A 23,216-nucleotide genomic window follows, 5' to 3' on the forward strand; every position below is an offset into this window, starting at 1 on the left:
AACTCCGATTTCGCGCGTTTTTTTTCATTGCGTTATTTTTCAACTTTATAAGTTGAATTTGCATTTTTGACGCTTTGTTTCGGTAAGTCCATACCGAAAGGTATCAGAATCTGAAAAGTTGTGTTTTACGTTGCATGTGACCTTTAAGTATATATATTATCATAAGCTAACGAATGTCGTAGTGCTATGAACGCTTTGTCGATCGGGAACCAGAAAAGTACTTCAACTGCCATTCAATATATACTGGCCTAGATATTTACAAGTACACAAGTGTCAGTAATATTGCACATAAACTTAATTCTGACTATCATAATACCAAATTGGAACTGTATTTGTTTTTGGACTCAACAAATCACAGGGAGTCATGGTCAAGCATTGTGAAAGAGTGGACAATAGGGCTACCTAAAGAAATCACTCATAAAAATATTGTAATACAAACCAACATAAGCGATTTGAAACTATGATCGTTTGTTAAACAACTTTTTTCCTAAGTTGAACAAAAATCTAAGATTTAAATTTTCAATTGGCAAGGTAGAATTATGGGGATTCGCAATCTTAATTTCACTTTATTCCATTTACATTTTTGTTTAAAGTGAAATTCACCGGTACGTTTTCACTGCAAACAGACTTTAGTAGCTACACCGAAACGTTTGATAATATTGATAGTAGCTATACCAAAATGTCATTTATATTAATAATCAAGACGTTGAATATCAATAGAACTATCTGTTGTTCATCACACCAAATTCTAAACGGCACTCAAAGAAGTCTTTCAAGAGGCATCGTCTGATGCTGTTACCATGGTTACGTTAATGCAATCATCTGGTTAAGGCACAATACAAATAGTTGAAACATCATCGCATCCTGGAATGATCTCCACCTAATGAAGAAATGGTAAACCTGTACATTTTCTGTTATACACGAGAAACCAAGGTGATATGTTCATATGGCTGACGACCAACACTGATTGAAAATTGTTCACGTTACAATATTCCTTGATACACAAGAACCAAACACAATGAAAACCAGCCGACTGAGTTAATGGAAGTTAATGTATGGATGAAGTAGATACAAGGATGATATCAGTGATAAACATGCAAGTAGATATTTCACATTGATCAGAGTATATCGAAATTAGTTAACCTCTCAAAACAAAATATAGGTACAAAATATGTATTCTATCAAATACGCACGCACTCACACAGACAATGGATTTCTTAAGTGAGGGAGTTAGTGTAACACCGCTTGAGACAGATTTTCAGTTATATAATGGAATGCCAGCTTCACGTGTCAGGAAAGCTCAAGTGCTGACGGTGTTGACATTCACCACTTTGATGAATCCCTCAATGGAGGTATGGCGCTGGTAAACTCAGAAACGTAAAATTCAGTACATCGTAAAACTCTAGCTAATACTAGTATCCTATTGCTGAGGCAATATCAACCAAGGATTAATCTTATGAACTGAATAAAGCATTAATTATATGGACTAAATAGAGTACTATCAACAAAGGATTAATCTTATGGAATAAATTAAGCAATATTGACGAAGGATTAATCTTATGGACTGAATAAAGCAATATCAACCAAGAAATAATCTTATGGACTCAACAAAGCAATATCAACCAAGGATTAATCTTATGAACTGAATAGAGCAATATTGACCAAGGATTAATCTTATGGACTGAATAAAGCATTAATCATATGGACTAAATAGAGCAATATCAACAAAGGATTAATCTTATGGAATAAATTAAGCAATATTGACCAATGATTAATCTTATGGACTGCATAAAGCAATATCGACCAAGAATTATCTTATGGACTGAAAAAGCAATCTTGTGGGCTTGAAATAGCAGGAATGACCAAGGATAATTTGCGCAGACCTGAAAAACCCAAGGTTGATAAAAACAGGTTTGATGGCATAAAAATCTATAATTGATAATCATACTGATTAGGACTTTGCCAAAATAAGAATCATAAATAATTCACGACATCTTTACACTGGCTTTGCTAGGCAACCAATTCCATTAACATACAGAAAGAAAAGATAAAACAATTCATTGAATAGATATGATATAAATAATGACAATGTGTTCATTGTGGCAAGAAAATGTGTACATATTGGCAGACTATTTTCTCTTATATGTACTACATGCACCTTATCCATTAATACATGACCTCGAGGTACAATATGCGTATCATGGTACAGAGTATTACAAAACAAAAAACATTAGTATGAGGATGGGGCACACTCAAAAAAGACATTCTCACAAACAACACTGGCAATGAAACATCCCAAACAAACAATACTTGCAGGAATCAGCTTCAAGGAACCATGCCACTACCACTATTACATTCACAGTAAGCGAGTCAGTGTTAATTCATGTTGTGTATTCTTAACAACAATGGAACGACCGTATATCGCAGCCCATTATATGATTCCGCCTGTAACACTTCCATGTAAAAACCTTCAATGCTGTGTTCGCTTCCAACATCGTTAATATCACCAAAAGAACCTAGAAAAATAGCTAGATCCAGTAAATCCCCCCTTTCATAACCCCCTAATTCTTGGAACAAGAAATTTGCTAAATAGACTGTGATATACATATATAAATCGCATTTTTCTCTGGACCTTAGCCTCAATTTCAGATTATTTAAATGACCAAATAAATATATATTTATAAGTAAATATTCCACAAAATAGTTCATAAGCCATGTGTTAAACTGGTAAGGTCATGTTTGAAACAAAGAGTGACGCTATAAGTGGTAGCACCAGAATAACTAGAAAATAATCCTGTAATAATATCCTTCATATGTTTCCTGTATCCTAAGAAGCTACTGTGTGAATTATAAACATCATCATAAACCCTATCACAAGATACACATGACTGTCCTTCCCTACGAACCCCATCTAGAGTTACCTCCCCTGTTTGAAATCATTTGGACTTCTTTTCTTCTTTTTTCTTGGCATCATTACTTTTCTTAAATTTTTCAACCACAGGTGCAAGTTTTTCCAGATAGTCAAAGTGATCGTACAATGTGGCAAGTAAGCCTTTATCATTCTTATAGTCATTGAATGGGGAGTAGTCGATGATGTTTCCTTCTAATGTCGTCATTTTACCATCCATGGCACTGATGATGGCGTTTCCGGCACAAATGTCCCACTTCTTGATCAGTGTCACATGGGTATATGCGTTCACTTTCCCCTTGATCACCTCCAGAGTTTTGTAGCCTGAAAGTAAATATATATATATATAATCAGAGGTACAGATAAGCTGCGTATCTGCGTAAATACGCAAATATTTATATGAAAACTCAATTCCTATTAAGTCTATTGCGTACAAGTATGCGTGAATTTTTGTAAATACTCAATAAATGTGATCTTACATGTGTACACACAAAAATGTCTAATCTTAGCTTGTGTACGTGTGGATAGATAAAATAACTGAGGTATATTGTGGTTGTATTTCAGGACATGAACTTGCAGTCTTTCTCATATTACAGATCAAATATAAATAACAAACACTAACATTTAAACTTCATTATATTTTTAAAATTAATGGAAAATGGCAAAATACCCAATTGAGCCTGAGTGAGGTGAGTACAATTTATTTGGTTACTCAATGACTGACTGACTGAGTTTGGTTTTACGCCGCTTTTAGCAATATTCCAGCAACATCACGGCGGGGTACACCAGAAATGGGCTTCACACATTGTGCCCATGTGGGGATTCAAACCCGGGTCTTCCGCGTGACGAGCCAACGCTTTAACCAGTAGGCTACCCAACCGCCCCCGGTTACTCAATGGAAAATTAAGACTGACTGACTGAGTTTGGTTTTACGCCGCTTTTAGCAATATTCCAGCAACATCACGGCGGGGGACACCAGAAATGGGCTTCACACATTGTGCCCATGTGGGGATTCGAACCCTGGTCTTCGGCCTGACGAGTCAACGCTTTAACCATTAGGCTACCCCACCGCCCCTGGAAAATTAAGATACCCAATTGAGATGAACAGAAGCGAGTACATAACTCAATGACCCAAAAAGTTATCTGTAGCTCTGTATAATAATACAAGAAGACAAGGTCATCAATATCCCCCACAACGGCAAAATACTCAAAATACTAGTTATGATTATGTCAAATGTTTTGGAGTGTATATAGCAAAGTGGAAGGAGAGTATTGAAAGGTTTTTAAGATCTGTTCCAGAAAGGAGCACTACCACCAAATTGAGCTGAAGCCTAACTTGTTGCCATGGAAATGCAACAAGATGACATCCTCAAAGTCACATTTCCACGGAAACCACAAAAAATAAATTTGTATATGGGTCTAACCATCAAATGACACATCTGTGGATCATGCTTGATATGTGTACCAAGTTTGATGAAGCTAGCATGTATAGTTTAGGAGATCTGCTTCGGACAAGATGACATCCTCATAGTCACAGCCTAAGTCATGTTTGCATGAAAACAGCAAAAAATAAAATTCATATCTGGGTCTAACACCCAAAAGGCACATCTAAGGATCATGGTTGACATGTGTACCAAGTTTGGTTAAGCTATCACGAACAGTTTAGGAGATATGTTTAGGGCAAATTGTGACGGACGCACGGACGGAGGGATGGAGCTCGTTTCTATATCTCCAGCAACTTTGTTGTTGAGGGGGATAATGATACATGCATATTTATCAAAACAACTTATTTCAGAGACCCTGATACAGGAGACAGGCTTCTATTTAATAAGACATTGACAACATTATATACGTTTACATGTTATCGGTATGTATTGTTTAAGAGGGCAGAGGGGTATCTTTGCAAACAGTCTGTCTTAAGGATGTGAATGGTCTGTCTCTGAGTTGTGAACGGTATGTCCTAGGGATGTGAACGGTATGTCCTAGGGATGTGAACAGTCTGTCCTAGGGATGTTAATGGTGTGTCCTAGGCATGTGAACAGTCTGGTCTCTCTTAGGGATGTGAACGGTCTGTCCTAGGGATGTGAAAGGTCTGTCCTAGGAATGTGAACGGTCTGTCCTTGGAATGTGAACAGTCTGTCCTACGGGTGTGAATGGTCTGTCCTAGCTTGTGAACGGTCTGTCCTAGGAATGTGAATGGTGAGTCCTAGGGATGTGAACGGTCTGTCCTACGGGTGTGAACGGTCTGTCCTAGGGATGTGAACAGTGTGTCCTAGGGATGTGAACGGTCTGTCCTAGGGATGTGAAAGGTCTGTCCTAGGCATGTGAATGGTCTGTCCTAGGGATGTGAACTGTCTTTCCTTGGAATGTGAACACTCTGTCCTACAGGTGTGAATGGTCTGTCCTAGCTTGTGATCGGTCTGCCCTAGCCATGTGATCGGTCTGCCCCAGGCATGTGAATGGTCTACCCTAGGCATGTGATCGGTCTGCCCTAGGCATGTGATCGGTCTGCCCTAGGCATGTGATCGGTCTGCCCTAGGCATGTGATCGGTCTGCCCTCGGCATGTGATCGGTCTGCCCTAGGCATGTGAATGATCTGTCCTGGAGATTTATAAACCCTACCTGCTCCTCCTGCTCCGATGACTTCTGTGTCCTCGCCAAATGCTTCCCTAGCCACGTCCTCCACTGTCCCCTTGTGAGACCGAGATACGATTATCTTCTTTCTCTTAGATCCACCAGTTTCGGTTTCTGCCTTTTCAGCTTTCTTCAAATTTTCAGAGTGACCATAACCAACCCAGGCCCAAACTGCAAAATATCATATCAATTTATGATAATACACACAGCACGAAGACAAAGTAAAAATCTGCAACAGTTCTCATACATATGAATATATCTGACATCTGCCACTATAACTGTAAAGTTTTGCATAAATTATTCAGCTTGCGTGAACCAAATATTGCAGCCAGACCAGGCCCTGATCCTGTTTATCGTTCACAAGTTTCTATGATAATAGATACACAGTCCAGAAGCTATTGTGGTCAAATATATTGGTGGACAGCTAGTTTTAGCTGAAATTACTTTCGGAAACAATACAGACTGAAAGTGTGAATCAATACACAGTTTATATAATAACAATACCAGACAGGGTTTTTCAACATTTGCATTTATAAACATATCTGGATGATGACATGCTATATAAATACAATGGAAGCTGCCAAAACCGGCAGCTGTCCAATCCGGCAAGTTGGAATGAAATGAGCCACCCGAATATGTGTTTATACAGTAATCAGCGCTGTATAATCCAGCACATGGCGAGGAGTTGACTGGATGTACATTGTCTCAATTAATCCTGCGTTGAAATAATAGTGGATTATGAGCGTACAGCAGCCATCACAAGTTAAGTAACAACACGGTTGCCGACAAAGATAATTTGTGCCGTCCCACATTGAGAACTTAGAAAGAGAAAATCTGAGAAGAAACAAACCCAAATGTCTGATTTGTTTAAAATGTGTTGATTTATCATGTTTATGTTATTAACATGATTAAGTGAATAAAAGTGAAGATGAGTTCATTTCTTGTCGTAGGTAATCATGTCAGCTGTACAATCCGGCACACTGTCTAAACCGTCTATTTCTTCAGTCCCGACGAGTGCCAGTTTAGAAAGCTTCCACTGTACAATTTCTGGGTGTGGCCCAAACTATCGGTAGGAGATGTTACCTGTTTCATCTGAGAATGGTCGATGTATAACGCCAATGCGGGGTTCTCCGTTCACCACAACACACACCATTGTGGTAACATACTCGTTCAATCCCTCTGAAACATAATCATCATATCATGCAATGCAGCCTGAGAAGGTCAAGGTCAAATTTGAGTTTTCTTTAATCTACAAAGCCATTTTTGTTTCCTTTATTATCTCACTGATATTTTCTTGTTTTTGGGGTGCAGAGTAAGCATTATTCATACACAGGAGAATTTTTTCACTTGTTGCTTTAAAAAATGAAAAAGAAGGGACGAACAAATTCAAAACAATTCACAACACTTTGGTTTAAAGGGTATCCAGCATGAGTTATTTAAAGAGCGACCCGTTGAGATCTGGGTTAGAATTGGTCTTCAGCAACCAATGCTTGTCGTAAGAGGTGACTAACGGGATCGGGTGGTCAGGCTTGCTGATGACACATGTCATTGTATCCCAATTACGTAGATCAATGCTCATGCTGTTGATCACTGGATTGACTGGTCCAGACTTAATTATTTACAGACTGCCGTCGTATAGCTGGAATATTGCTGAGTGCGGTGTAAAACTAAACTCACTCACTCTTTAAAGGGCACTCAGCAGTGACGAACATGAATTTGGGGCAGATGTAAGAATATGTTTGACTAACAACCAGCATATCCAGAGATCAAACAGATTTTTGTGAACAATTTGTTTTTATGGTTTTCTGCAACATTGTACTAACATGAAAGTTTTAGGTCCCTCACAGAATACAAAATGGTCAGTCCTATGTCTGATTACATCTCTCAAACTTTGTTCAGTTGGGCAAATATAAGCAAACTGAAACAATCTTTTTCTATTCTGTGTTTAAATCAAATCCTTGTACAGGGGTGGAAATAACCCATTGCCCAACGCCCGAGTCCAGTGTTTTTTTCTGTCGGGCAAGCAAATTTGTATATCACACTGTACCGGTGTCCAGTTGACTTTCCAATATTAATTATGTTGTTTATTTAAAAAATCAGCAAGAAAACGGTTGGTATAGTGGAAAAATTATCAGGGCAAGTGACTTTACATGTGCCACTGTACCGGAGTACACAATCAATCTTAAAGTTATTTCCATCCCTGCTTGAAACAAATAATATTACAATAGAGTCATCTGTAACAAGTGGTTGGTTTGTTGTATAACGCCACAATTAGCATTATCCCAGCTATATGGTGGCAGTCTGGAGAGTCTGGACCAGACAATCCAGTGATTAACAGCATGCGCATCAATCTACGCAGTTAGGATATAATGACGTGTTAACCAAGTCAGCGAGCCTGACCACTCGATCCTGTTAGTCGCCTCTTGCGACAAGCATGGGTTACTGAAGATCAATTCTAACCCGGATCTTCACGGGGTTTGTATCAAGTGCAGGGACATACCTGTATATTCCTGTGTGGCGTCTAGTGGGTCAATCCAGATAGCGATGGAGTTCATGGGTATGGATTGGTCACTTTGTACAATGTCTGTCACCTCCTTCAGTTCCTTGTTGACATTGGGGATGGTGGTCAGGTCTACCGGCTCAGTGTCGTGCTCCTCGGACATTACCTGAAGCCAGGTGTCACACTCAACATGGGGATGCTTCAAGGTGTCACATTCAACATGGGGATACTTCATGGTGTCACACTCAACATGGGGATACTTCAAGGTGTCATAATCAACATGGGGATACTTCAAGGTGTTACTCTCAACATGGGGGATACTTCAAGGTGTCACACTCAACATGGGGATACTTCATGGTGTCACACTCAACATGGGGATACTTCAAGGTGTCACATTCAACATGGGTATACTTCAAGGTGTCACATTCAACATGGGAATACTTCAAGGTGTCACATTCAACATGGGAATACTTCAAGGTGTCACATTCAACATAGGGATACTTCAAGGTGTCACTCTCAACATGGGTATACTTCAAAGTGTCACATTCAACATGGGTATACTTCAAGGTGTCACACTCAACATGGGTATACTTCAAGGTGTCACATTCAACATGGGAATACTTCAAGGTGTCACACTCAAAATGGGGATACTTCAAGGTGTCACATTCAACATGGGGATACTTCAAGGTGTCACACTCAACATGGGGATACTTCAAGGTGTCACATTCAACATGGGAATACTTCAAGTTGTCACACTCAACATGGGAATACTTCAAGGTGTCACACTCAACATGGGAATACTTCAAGGTGTCACATTCAACATAGGGATACTTCAAGGTGTCACTCTCAACATGGGTATACTTCAAGGTGTCACATTCAACATGGGGATACTTCAAGGTGTCACTCAACATGGGGATACTTCAAGGTGTCACAGTCAACTTGGGGATACTTCAAGATGTCACACTCAACATGGGTATACTTCAAGGTGTCACACTCAACATGGGGATACTTCAAGGTGTCACATTCAACATGGGGATACTTCAAGGTGTCACTCAACATGGGGATACTTCAAGGTGTCACAGTCAACTTGGGGATACTTCAAGGTGTCACACTCAACATGGGGATACTTCTAGGTGTCACTCAACATGGGGATACTTCAAGGTGTCACTCAACATGGGGATACTTCAAGGTGTCACACTCAAAATGGGGATACTTCAAGGTGTCACACTCAACATGGGGATACTCCTAGGTGTCACTCTCAACATGAAGATACTTCAAGGTGTCACTCAACATGGGAATACTTCAAGGTGTCACACTCAACATGGGGATACTTCAAGGTGTCACACTCAACATTGGGATACTCCTAGGTGTCACTCTCAACATGAAGATACTTCAAGGTGTCATAATCAACATGGGCATACTTCAAGGTGTCACACTCAACATGGGGATACTTCAAGGTGTCACACTCAACATGGGGATACTTCAAGGTGTCACACTCAACATGGGGATACTTCAAGGTGTCACACTCAACATGGGGATACTCCTAGGTGTCACTCTCAACATGGGGATACTTCAAGGTGTCACACTCAACATCGGGATACTTCAAGGTGTCACACTCAACATGGGGATACTTCAAGGTGTCACACTCAACATGGGGATACTTCAAGGTGTCATAATCAACATGGGCATACTTCAAGGTGTCACACTCAACATGGGGATACTTCAAGGTGTCACATTCAACATGGGTATACTTCAAGGTGTCACATTCAACATGGGTATACTTCAAGGTGTCACACTCAACATGGGGATACTTCAAGGTGTCACATTCAACATGGGGATACTTCAAGGTGTCACACTCAACATGGGGATACTTCAAGGTGTCACACTCAACATGGGGATACATGGGGTCATACTTCATACTCAAGGTGTCACACTCAACATGGGGATACTCCTAGGTGTCACTCTCAACATGAAGATACTTCAAGGTGTCATAATCAACATGGGCATACTTCAAGGTGTCACACTCAACATGGGGATACTTCAAGGTGTCACACTCAACATGGGTATACTTCAAGGTGTCACATTCAACATGGGTATACTTCAAGGTGTCACACTCAACATGGGGATACTTCTAGGTGTCACATTCAACATGGGTATACTTCAAGGTGTCACATTCAACATGGGTATACTTCAAGGTGTCACACTCAACATGGGGATACTTCAAGGTGTCACATTCAACATGGGGATACTTCAAGGTGTCACCTGAGGTACAGTGATATTGATGACATTTAAACCACCATAAATACATGACCAGACTCAGTGCTAGACTGTACACATACTACATGCCACAGCTAGTGTTGGCACACCATGTCCTGTGCCCATAATTATCACAGAACAAGGTGTATCAGAGTTTTATAACTTGGTACATTTGCGAATCATGTAACTCATTTCAGCTTCCGCCATTTGTTGCATACTGAGCAAGAAAGCCATGTAAATTGCAGTACTAATTTTACATTTTCAAATTATCAAGTCAACTACCTACCTAAAGATTTCATGACTTCTAGCAATATTCCTGGAATACCACAGCACACCAGAAATAATTTACAAATGATACTAACATGGATTCGAACACTTTGACAATGAGCCAAACACTTCAACCCCAAGGCTACCAAGTCACAAGGATATATTTCATCTATAAATACACTGACTGAAACTGGAAAATCCAGTAATGGAAATGTATTGAAGGCCCCACCTACTTGCAAGTGGAAAGCTTTAGACATACACCTTGACATGTACATGTATATGTCAAACAGTCTGCCTCAACAATATATTTGCCACATGCATTTACTTGTGTAGGAGAGGAATAGGACCTGCAAATCTCGTGAGGCACTACTTCTGATACGTGGCAACTTGCGATATGCGAGACGGGACCCAGCTTACTTCCCGGTACCAGATTTCTGGCGACAGCGTATATATTCAAGAAGCAGTTCTGGTTCCAAACTGCATGACCGCCAAATATAACTTTACTAGACCATGCATGGCTGTCACAGCTGTTGACAGTCGTAATAGTTGGCTAATTAGGGAATGGTTAGATCACAAATTTGTTATTCCTGCGAGGATTATCGGTTCCTTACTGTCAACTGACAACCATGAGACCATTTGAAGAGGTATGAAACGTTGTTTGTCACCGGAAGTACTAAGGCACGTGAAGTGCTGTGACCTACTTACGGGCCCAATGTACAAAATGCATTTGACACAGTGCATATACAGTGGAAGCCCTCTAAACCGGCATTCGTTGGGACCGGCAAAAAATGCCGGTATAGAGGGCGTGCAGGTTTAGAGGACTTTTCCCTTTTCAACCTGAGAATGATCTTCCGTGTGCCGTAAAGTACAACTACACGTGTTGATAGTCATCATATTTTCTGTTCACGAGTTAATTCCAATCTAGCCCGCTTGACTGGTCTAGCCATCTTGACACGGTGAGCGACTGACAAATTGTGACAGGACAATTAATTAATAATACAAGTGACATGTGTCACTCACTAATTTACCTCATCTACTTAGGCCTAATCCTTATCCATACTCCTTTTATCAGGCAACATCAATGAGTTTAATGCCGATGGTAATCCACTGTGTTGTTAATACACGTTCAGCCCATCCGCCAATCAACAGGAGAGCCGAGATACCGGATGCCAGTTTAGAGAGCATTAATTACTGTACAAACAGTCAATTGGGCGGTCTTTGTTGTGCCGAAATACGGAATGCTGACCCTGGATTAGAGGGGATGTAAATGATCAGAAATTAACTAGCTTCTGCCGGGACCAAATTCTAGTGTCGATATTGAGAACATGCCAGATTGGAGGGCTGCCGGTTTTAAGAGCTTCCACTGTATGTCCTATTTCTTTAGTCACATGATTTGACGTCCAATGTCAGCCTGTTAAATACATATAGCGGCCATAATGAACTAAAATTTAAGTCCCTTAGAGTTCATGATATCTGCAGTTGAATGTTGTTGCCATCTTGTTCATGTCAGAATGTTCTAACATCTATGTGGCAGTGTATGAAATAAGGCACGTCTGATCGCCCGAAACGTCTATCGCCCGAAACGGGCTTGATTTCTGACAGACGGTCTCAATTACAGCTAGCCAGCCCGATGGTCTGGTATAAAATTTAGATGTTCCATACATCTGAATAAATACACCATATCTTGGTGTCTGGTCTGGTTATTTAAGTTACCAGCCCTGATGTCTGGCTGGGATTTGGGCTTTTTCATACACTGTATGTGGTAGCCCGTTTTGCGCTAAAGAAAACAGACATTAAAGATGTGGTAACCATGACAACATCTGCTAACTAAATATGCTAATTAGTCATGAAGAGGTAATTATCTGTAATCACTGTGTCGTGGATTTATCATGATATTGATATGAAAAACATTTCCACGTCAGGATGATTTGAAATTCATACCGGTACAGGAAGCTAATGAATATATAAATATACATCCTCATGAACAGATGACAAACATACTCATGTTAAATTCATTCAATGTTATGATAGAGAGTGAATATACCATTATGTATTGGAAAATATATTTGACTGCAATAGTGTTGGGAATTGGTTGAAATCTCACAATTGATGATTGCTTCAATACCAACGACCAATCATCGAAAAAAAAATTGGTTAGCGTCATTTTTCAGATTTTCCTATTCAGGTTAGTATAAGTATAAAGAAAAAAACATTTGGTTCTCTGTTCTTGTTTTTAAAAAAATGCACAAATTACATTTGCAGATTTCACATCCAGTGTAAAATGATTCAGTTCCAGTGTAACATTATCTTCCCAGATTCTTCAAGAAATATTCAGTCATGACTTTTCAGAAAGTGAAATGAGTTTTCTTAGAAATAAACACGTTTTCAGGCCCTGACAACATCCTAGATATGTTCCATCATCAAGCATTCCAAAATCGTTTGTGTTTGATTATGAGAAAATGTGATCGATTGCTTGGTCGTTTGGCCACTGCGACCAATCTTCGATTATTTCAATTAATCGGACCACCACTAGACTGCAATATATTGCAATCCAGGTATCAGTATAGCGAAATATATATAGCATTGTATTTTGAAATAAAGTTTTTGATCGGAGTGACACAGATTACATGCTGGTCCTATGTTCAGCTTACTAAGCCATTAAAATGGATGCTATGGTTCTCATAACAGAAACTAGGTTGGGTTGTTAGGGATTCTTTCTTTCTTATTTGTACAATTTATAGTATGTAGAATATGCCATTTTGTCAATTTCTTATGAAGGGAGACACCAGTTGTGAATGAAAGTCTGTGTAGATTCTAACATAGAGATAATCAAACAACTTGTTATATCTTTTTACCCAATATACAATAACTCAGAAAAGAATACTGTAATTTGGAAAGCATATTGCGGTATCGTCCTAGTGAATATACCAGAGCTCCAGATAAGATTTAGCTCATGTGGGTACTGTACCCACTGTATTTTTTTGGAGTGGGTATTATGAATGTTGAGTGGGTATTTCATTTTCCGTTACCCACTGCTTTCAAATATGTGCGTATTTCAGTCATTTTACTCACCTAAGTATATGTCATTGAGTAAGTTTACTAAGCAGGTATGTTCTGCCTTATGTCATACCTAATCAAAACCAACTTAAATATAATGGAAATGATTTCATAAAAAAATCACTCATCCTATACTGACAGTACAACACTTGTCCTATACTAACAGTACAACTTGATAGCAATCGATGTCTTTTTCATTACGCAAGCGATTTTTATAAATATATTCCGTACGCATTTGTTTTAAACTTTTTGCGTATCTAACATTTTAAATGCGTAATTGGTACGCAACAATTATTTCATCAATGCGGAAAGTTACTAAGCGTATTTTACCCGGATACGCAGCTTATCTGGGCCTCTGATATACATCTTAAAGCCCATAATGATCTGTGTCTTCAGCATCCCATGCTTGTCGTAAGAGGCAGTTAACAGGATCGGGTGGTCAGACTCACTGATTGGTTGACACATTTCATCGAGTCTCAATTCTGTAGATCAATGCTCATGATGTTGATCACTGGATTGTCAGGTCAAGACTCGATTATTTACAGACTGCCACCCTATAGCTGAGAATATTGCTGAGTGCGGCGTAAAACTAAACTCACTCACTCTTATGGCTGCATCACTTTGTGTGTCCTCCCCAGGGATTTACAGGACGCAAATTCCTGCATCCTATACTCATAAAATTTGACAATGGACGCAACAAAATTATTAGCGTGTCCACAGGGACTCAGAAAAATGCCAAATACTTTTTGTAAAAATTCCAATCAAGTGACAATAAGTTATCACTGAGTTTGCTACTAGCTGGGTTATAGTATTATTTGCAATTTAATTACTGTAACAACGTGATGATCATGATACACAATACACTAAAAGTATTGATAATAATATTAAGTGTCTGGGACCCCGATTTTGTTGTCCAGGACCAATGAAAATGAGTCCCAGGGTCCCTCAAATACAGGACTCAATGTAAATCCCTGCCTCCCATAATATGATTTAATAGGACTGAATGTTTGATGTGGTGAAAATCCATATTACTCATTCACTCCAAGAATACACAATGCCTTTAGAAAGTGTTCAAACGTAACATGTTCTGCAACATGCAAGAAAGTGATAAAATGTAATACTTTACATTTGGGATGACATTAACTAGTAAAGTACAGATTCTAGTCCTCCTAGAAACCCACACTCAGGCATCTAATCACCTGCACACAAAGTCAGCCATCTAACCCACTCAGCCGCCGGGCTTCCACGAAAATGGAAGTCTGACATCTGGTAGGCTAGATCATGTGCTTTGTGTACCCCTCTGACAATTGCAGATTGTCACGTCTCAATTGGTTAGAAGTTATGAATACACAATTCCTTTAAGGATGTGGTCAAATGGAACAGGTGTAATCTCAAATATTACATATTACACTCAAAGACATAAACAGATAGAACAAACTACTTTCGTTTTTCAGAGCTTAGATGGGAATATCTGTGAAAGGTTCCAGGAACTCATTTGATCGTTACTATTCAGAGATAACTCACATGTAAAACTAACTCTTAAAAATATATATAACTTTACAATATAGGTGTAAAGATTTAAGTTCACTGCGGCTAAAGTGAGTGAGTGAGTATGGTTTTATGCCGCTTTCACCAATATTCCAGCAATATCACAGCAGGGTACACCAGAAATGGGTTTCACACATTGAACCCATGTGGGAAATCGAACCCGGGTCTTCAGCGTGATGAGCGAATGCTTTAACCACTTGGCTACCCCACCGCCAACTGCAGGTTATAAAGGGTTAGACCTATTGGACCTGGCAGCAGAAACCATTCCTCCATGACGAACAGACAACCTGAGGCATAGAGGAAGCAGCTTGCCTGATGCTGAACAGCTTGATACACTACATCAATTCCTCGCATCCTCTATATCTCCACGTGTTGCATTTCCATAAACATTAGTTTGTTGTTTAATGCCATACTCAGCAATTCTCCAGCTATATCAAAGCGGCCTGTATATAACTGAATCTAGAGCAGACAATCCAGTGATTGACATCATCAGCATAAATCTAATGATGACAACAAGCCAGTGAGTCAGACCACCCAATCCCCTTAGTGAGTGAGTGAATTTGGTTTTACGCCGCTTTTAGCTTTAACCATCAGGCTACCCCACTGCCCCCAATCCAGTTAGTCGCCTCTTATGACAACCATGGGTCACCGAAGACCAATTCTGTTGCTATTTCCACGATTAATGTGGGCTTTTCTGCATTTTTCTGCACAGTGGCAAAGTTTTCTTTGGTAGGCCTGTATACTAACTCCTGGAACCATTCTCCTGGTTCTCACAATCTTAAATTACCTGTTAATTCTCTTCATCATGTTCATTGGCATGATTTGCTACACGTGTCATTCTAACCAACCAATCTGAATACAAGTGACTCACCAGCCTCAAGATGGAATGAGTGAATGAGTTTAGTTTTACGCTGCTTTTAGCAATATTCCAGCAATATCACGACGGGCGACTCCAGAAATGGGCTTCACAAATTGTACCCATGTGGGGAATTTAACTTGGGCCTTCTGTGTGATGAGCGAACACTTTAACCACAAGGTTACCAAAAGGCTACCCCGCCTCAAGCAGCAAAGGTGATACCAACAACATGGTAGCCTGTCCCATTGATTACGGTAGAATTTGCGAGAAAATTCAACATTGAAAAAACGACTTGCACTCGAAAGAAAGCCCTAAAATATCTTTAGGTCTTCCTCCCATCGCCATTTCCCTTTTCCATATTTTCACGTGTGATTGGTCAGTAAAATGTTCAAATGCAGGTAATGATAAATGGATCCAAGGTATTGTGTAGATTCCATGAACTACGAATGCTGAAAATACAGAACAAATTTCCTGATATTAACATGGAAGGCTCTCTTAAGCATCAAACAGAAATCTTTGATAATTGCGATTAGGTGTGTTTAGTTTTACGCCTCTTTTAGCAATATTACAGCAATATCACGGCGGGAGACACCAGAAATGGGCTTCACACATTGTAACCATGTGGGGAATCGAACCTGTGGCTTCGGCGTGATGAGCGATTGCTTTAACCACTAGGCTACCGCACCGCCCCTCTTTGATAATGACGTTAGCACAGTTATCTGTGGTGCATTTGGCAATTTACCCTTTTTAGTTGGAATTGGTTTTGTTGTTACAATGTAAATTGTTAAAAAATGAAAAAAGAATAAAACTGAATTTCTTCTACTCAACTCACGGGTCACATAAATGTGGCCTTTTTCATGCGTAAATGACTGCAAAACTGAATTATGTCTTATCAAAGGGCTTTAACTCTATCAGTCTACATTGTTTTAACTTTGAGGTATTAACACACTTTGTTCTGTATCTTGTCTCAATGAATCCTCGTTTCAAAAGGATGAAACTTAACAGTTGCATAAAATTGTATTTCTACTAGTCAATACAGTGAGTGAGTTTAGTTTTATGCCACTTTTAGCAATATTCCAGCAATATCAAAACAGGCTTCACACATTGTATCCACATGGGGAATCGAACCCAGGTCTTCCACGTGATGAATGAACGCTTTAGCCACTAGTCTACCCCACCGCCCCATACTAGCCAATACAGTCTAGTCAATACTGTTTAGTTAAAACAGTGTATTCAATACTGTCTAGTCAACACAGCCTGTCAATACAGTCGGTCGATACAGTCTAGTCCATAATGTCTTGTCCATACAGTCTAGTCAATACTGCCTGTCAATACAGTCTAGTCAATACAGTCTAGTCAATACTGCCTGTCAATACAGTCTAGTCAATACTGCCTGTCAATACAGTCGGTCAATACTGCCTGTCAATACAGTCGGTCAATACAGTCTAGTCAATACTGTCTGTCAATACAGTCGGCCAATACAGTCTAGTCAATACAGTCTAGACAATACAGTTGGTCAATACAGTCGGTCAATACAGTCTAGTCAATACTGCCTGTCAATACAGTCGGTCAATACAGTCTAGTCAATACAGATTAGATGAAACACCTAGAACAAGTATGGTTGGTCTAAGTTAACGCTCATCACGTACTGCACGTGCATTTGTTTCACTGATCAAACTACTACACTTACTCCCTTGTAATACAAACCAATAATAGCGATTTGAATCTATGATCGTTTGTTAAACAACTTTTATCCTAAGATGAATAAAATTCTTCTGAGATTTAAATGTTCCCCCAATTGGCAAGGTAAACTTGGCAAGGATTCACAATCTTAAATTTCACTTTATTTGATTTACTTTTTTGTTTAAAGGGAAATTCATTGGTACGTTTTCACTGCAAACTGACTATAGGTTTTCTGAGGACAAAAATCCGTAAAACAAGAAATAAAATTGGTCTGGCCAATGGTCAAAGCGGCATTAAGAATGATAAAAACAATTTCAGAAAAGTCTTTTTATAATAGTTTGATTTCTGTGCACTGGCAGTCCTGAACACATACAGCCAATATAAACTTCACACTTTGGGATACACAGGTGAATGATCAGATAATTTAACTCTGTGAAATATTAACATCCATAGAGTATGCATAAGGCGGTTCAACATCTGTGTGACAGACATTCGCAGTAAACTATTAATCAATAACACCAGCTGTGTCCAACTAGTTGTGTAAATGGCCGAACTCTGGTTATCTGTTGATTTAATGAAATATCAATAACCCATTTCTCGCAAGATTTAAACAATGTCATAGCATAGATGTATTATGGTTGCTTGTGTATGGTACCATTTAGGTTTCTGGTGAAAGCCCTTATCAAGGAATAGTAATTTATACAAAACTTCATTATTAATCATTACTCCATGATAGATGTCCCAATACGGCTATGTCCCAATGTGCTAGGTATCGCGATCCTTTGTTAATGATACAATAATCATGATAATCATACTTTCTTAACAATACCACACACATTACCATATTTAATTGGCAGCAATATTGGTGAATTTTAATAGTGTTGAAACATCCAAAATATCTGGTCTCACTTTGAAAATAAATATTTCTCATTTCAATCAACTAAACTCAAATTTCAAATACAGAATATAAAACTCCTTAAAAAACTCATAATACAAAGTTTATAATTGTACATTCAGGGCTCGATTTAGTGCTTTGTTACTTGCACTGGTGCAACTCAAATCACAAAGTGCAACCTAGTTATTAGTCAAAAGTGCACCATGTGCAAGTCAAGTTTTGAGAAATAAATCAATAACAAATCTAAGTATGTCAGTTCATTTCTAAACTTTGAATAGCTATGGCACCAAAACATTGCCATTTATAGACACTTCTCGGCTATGACAGCTCTTGTAAACAGGGATCAGCTGCGTATCTGTGTTGCTGTGATTTCATGGTACTACGTCACGGAAATATGTTTATGTGCACCAAAACCTCTGATGTTTTAGCACACTACATTGCAACTGGAATTTGACTTGTGCAACTAGGTTTTTATCTTAGGTTGCACCTGGTGCAAGTAGGTTAACATCCCTTAAATTGAGCCCTGACATTGAATACCCTAGATATACCATACATATGTAATAATGAATATGTTTAATACATTGTAAGTGGAACCCCCTTTTGTCAACAAAGTCACTCCATTGCTGTTGTAAATATTCCATGTGTGAAATAATACTCAATTTAAATGTGAATCGATACGGATGAGTGAGTAGCATATGTTGAATCACCTGAGTATATTATCAAAAGTGAGTGAGTGAGTTTAGTTTTACGCAGCACTCAGCAATATTCCAGCTATATGGCGCGCCTGTCTGTAAATAATCGAGTCTGGACCAGAAAATCCAGTGATCAACAGCATGAGCATTGATCTACGCAATTGGGAACCGATGACATGTGTCAACCAAGTCAGCGAGCCTGACCACCTGATCCCATTAGTTGCCTCATACGACAACCATGGGTTACTGTAGATCCATTCTAACCCGGATCGTCATGGGTTATATTATCAAAAGAACAAGGGTTATCAATGATTTTAATAATAAGTGCTTGTGACAGGAAAATTGGGGAAAACGACTAAAAAAGACAATGATAGAGATTATTAATACACTTGGTACGGTAATTGTTTCATCAGTTTCTGAGTTTAACACTATAACCATGAAACACTATAACCATGATAACAGCTTGTATGTGTTGAATAATTCGTTATGGCAGTGGTCTGTAAATAATTGAGTCTGGAACAGACAATCCAGTGATCAACATCATGAGCATTGATATTTATATTCAGTGAAACAATAACAAAATGAATTCTTTGACCATGTTGACAGTGTTATCACAACAATTACCAGTGACTGCAGTACTGTCAAACTAAAGATACAGGGTGTGAAAATGATAATGATGATTAGTGCTGGAGCCTTTGATCGAATAATCGGTCAACTGATTGATCTTGGCAGATAAATCGATATTCATTAACTTGAAACATTAAACCAAGACCTAAACAACTGATACAGTTTCCTGACTCTGAAACTGCAATGTAAACATTGTGAAACACTTGTGTGCGTGTCTCAACAGGAAGCATCCTCAATAGTCTTGATCGTGGTATTAATTGGTGCCTTTTTCGTTTCATTTGCACAATGTTATAACTGTGTCCCGTTATTGCTCACTTTTAATTTTAGCTAAATTTGACTTCAATCGCCAGCGGCTGAAGGGGTGATATAAATCAAACTAGGGTCCATGCAGGTAGCAAAAGTACTGTAAGTCCCCATGGTCCCTAGTTTGGTGATCTACCTTCAGTTGTTGGCGATCTATAGCCAGTTTATATATTGTATTGTCCAAATAGTGCTATTAGCAGGGATAGAAATACTTTTTTTTCTAAGTGTGCCTTAGGGCACCAGACAAATAGTTTAGGTGTGCCTTTCAGAAATTGAGTATGCCCACGTTTTTAGAATAAATGACAATGATGATGATCATTTGAAATTTATTGTTAAATAAAGAAATGGGTTTATGAGCATTCAAATATGTATGGTATTATTTAATTTGGAAAAAAATAATTGTTTTAGGGATTAAATGACTAAATGTGAGTTATGTCTCTGAAAAATCAGGCGTGTCAAAAGGGCACTGAGAACATTTTTTAGCCGTGCCATTTCAATAATTACCGTGCCATGGCACACTAATATATGGGGTATTTCGAACCCTGTATTAGTTTTAATTTTCCACACTAGTTTAAGTTGTAATTCTGATAGTCTAGTTGTTTTACTGTCCTTCGTCGACAGGTTTTTATAATATACATCTGTTCCATTTCAATGTCACATATGTTTTCGTACGATATGGCTGAAATATTGCCGATGTGATGTTAAATAATAACTCACTCACTCATGTTATTGCTCACATGGGTTTTGTGGTGGGGTTTATGAATACAATCGATTATTGACTGATTACTGAGCTCTGATTATAGATCTTCATATTGTGAGCAATACCATGCACTAATGATAATGCTTATTAAATTTAACAGCAAAAAGCGTGTTTCCTTCTGCCCTCTCCTTCATACACTAACTCACATCACCCATATCATTATTAATTTTGCCTGTAATCATAGTAATCTACTGATTCTACACTGGGCCACTGTTTTCCTGATTCTATACAACCTGATTCTTATTTCTTATTATCATTCAGGCATATCTATGAATAAACATCTTGCCACAATTCATGGAAGCACTATACATTGTACTTACACTGCACAGCCCTGATATAGCAACTTCGAACGAATCTTGTTGTTCTGTATCACTTCCATGATGTATGGTGAATTTACATTGATGATGATGATTTAGGGTTTAACGTCGGCTTTTTAGCTGTAGCCAATGTCGCCGACAGGAATTTACATTTTTTGACACAAACTATATATATACTATAGAAGCCTTGTATCTTAACTAGATGATCTCAAACTCATTTAAAATAAACAGGATGATCTCAAACTCATTAAAAAGTATGTTCTATCAAAACATGAGTATAAAGGGCTCCAATCAGGCTTGCAAAAACATCTTAATTCTTTAATTATACATGAAAGGGGATTAAGTAGTGATCAAAATGTGAGAAATGGAGAAACCTTTAATGTTTGAAACAACATCTAGGAACAACAGCCAATTAGGAAAGCGTAAATGCTATCAAAACAATGCTTGCAATGCTTGAGAAAAACATCTTGATCAAAGATCAGGACACACTAAAACTTTTAACTACAGCAATTTTAGAAGGATGGATTTTGTCCATTTTTCTGTTAAGAAGAGGTGGATTTTGTCCGGGGTTGCAATTTTGGGGTATATTTTGTCCGGGTGGATTTTGTCTGGTTACCACAACTGCACACTAATATCTGAAGCTACAAACAAATAACAATCTTCAGTTGATCTATTTATTGTACTGTATGAACAGAAGCTCCAAAGTAGCTGTATATACTCGGCGAGGAATAGTAGTAGTGGCCTCATCAAATCAGTTTCCATTAAGAATTAGACTGAGGTTAAGCATTTTATATAAAAAACCCACTAAACAAGACACTGAAATTTTTACTTTTTATTGAAGAGTAATGACAAAGCTCCCTTGACTTTCAAACTGAATTTCAAACATATTTCATTGATAGAGGTAGTTTTAAACCAGGGATTGGGAAAGGCAGGGGCCACTTTGCACATTAGAATAAAAAATTGCCCATTAAAATTTGGAAGTTTACAGTTGATACAGGGGCATTGGTCCATTCGAAATTCAGAAAATGGCTAATAATCCTGAAAATGGCCCATTGTCAAAGTTCTTTATCCCAATCCCTGTTAAACTGTTATTTGTTTTGTACTGTGCACATTTGTCTGTGCCAAGACTATGTGTCTTAACTTTGAAATATTACTTTTTATGCTGTGTGACATAATAACAGATGACAGTTATTCCACACCCTTTTAACCCCTATGACATCATTGGACAAACACAGTTCAAGAAGATGACATAAAACGTGTCAACACAATGTCACATGACAATCAATACAAATAGACATTACATAATTCTGCCACGTTTACAGAAATTAAGTGACAACATCCACACTTTCCTCTTTAACATTACAACTCAAATGTCGTTAATAGATTTTGCATGGCTCTACCTAATACCTTGGTAAAACATATCACACGATGATATGACACAGGTGTTTCACGTTGATTGCACACAGTAAATAATCAATCAAATTGAATGAACAAAGTAGGATGTGAATACTTACTCTTAATCCAGGGAAAGCTTTCTCAAACCCATAGAATATAGCTTTATGAGACTGCAAGTCGCCTTGTGTAAGCATCTCGTTTTCCCCTTCTTTAGTTTTTCCCTTGACTTCAGCTTCCAAACCCTTTTTCTCCTCAACGATAGCTTTGACTCGTGATCCTCCACGCCGAGCTAGTTCAACACTGACCGACAAAAGTTCTTTCATGCTAATTCTCGGTTCTTGTCTAAATAGCCCTGGAAGACCAAATATGTAAAAAGATATACTGATGATAACTGCCACGCCGACAGCTAAACCTACAGGATTTAACCGAACGTTCACCGGCGCCATGATTGCCATTTTGTAAAGCTACTTTAATTAGTTGCGTAATATATTTTACAGATACGTCTGAACTGAACATGA

General features: G+C 38.6%; 1 protein-coding gene across 1 annotated transcript; it reads right to left on the reverse strand.

The window, feature by feature from the left end:
* Positions 1-2,148: 2,148 nt before the first annotated feature.
* On the reverse strand, positions 2,149-23,146 carry LOC124253672 (inositol monophosphatase 3-like). Its single transcript, XM_046687488.1, has 5 exons — positions 22,818-23,146; positions 8,043-8,208; positions 6,626-6,721; positions 5,531-5,713; positions 2,149-3,232 (listed from the first exon to the last, which is right to left on the reverse strand). The coding sequence occupies exons 1-5, from the start codon at positions 23,142-23,144 to the stop codon at positions 2,937-2,939; spliced, it is 1,068 nt and encodes a 355-aa protein (XP_046543444.1). The 5' UTR covers positions 23,145-23,146; the 3' UTR covers positions 2,149-2,936.
* Between the last annotated feature and the right edge of the window lie 70 nt (positions 23,147-23,216).

Source organism: Haliotis rubra, unplaced genomic scaffold (genome assembly GCF_003918875.1).
Source record: "Haliotis rubra isolate DU_JTF1 unplaced genomic scaffold, ASM391887v1 Scf55, whole genome shotgun sequence".
Classification (NCBI taxonomy): Eukaryota; Metazoa; Mollusca; class Gastropoda; order Lepetellida; family Haliotidae; genus Haliotis; species Haliotis rubra.

Excerpts from the sequence above, each read along its gene's own strand:
- LOC124253672 (XM_046687488.1), bottom strand. The coding sequence starts at position 23,144 with ATGGCGCCGGTGAACGTTCGGTTAAATCCTGTAGGTTTAGCTGTCGGC. Across the intron at positions 8,209-22,817 it reads AAGCTTTCCCTGGATTAAGA|GTAATGTCCGAGGAGCACGA; the intron begins GTAAGTATTCAC and ends ACCTGGCTTCAG. Across the intron at positions 5,714-6,625 it reads ACCATTCTCAGATGAAACAG|TTTGGGCCTGGGTTGGTTAT; the intron begins GTAACATCTCCT and ends GATATTTTGCAG.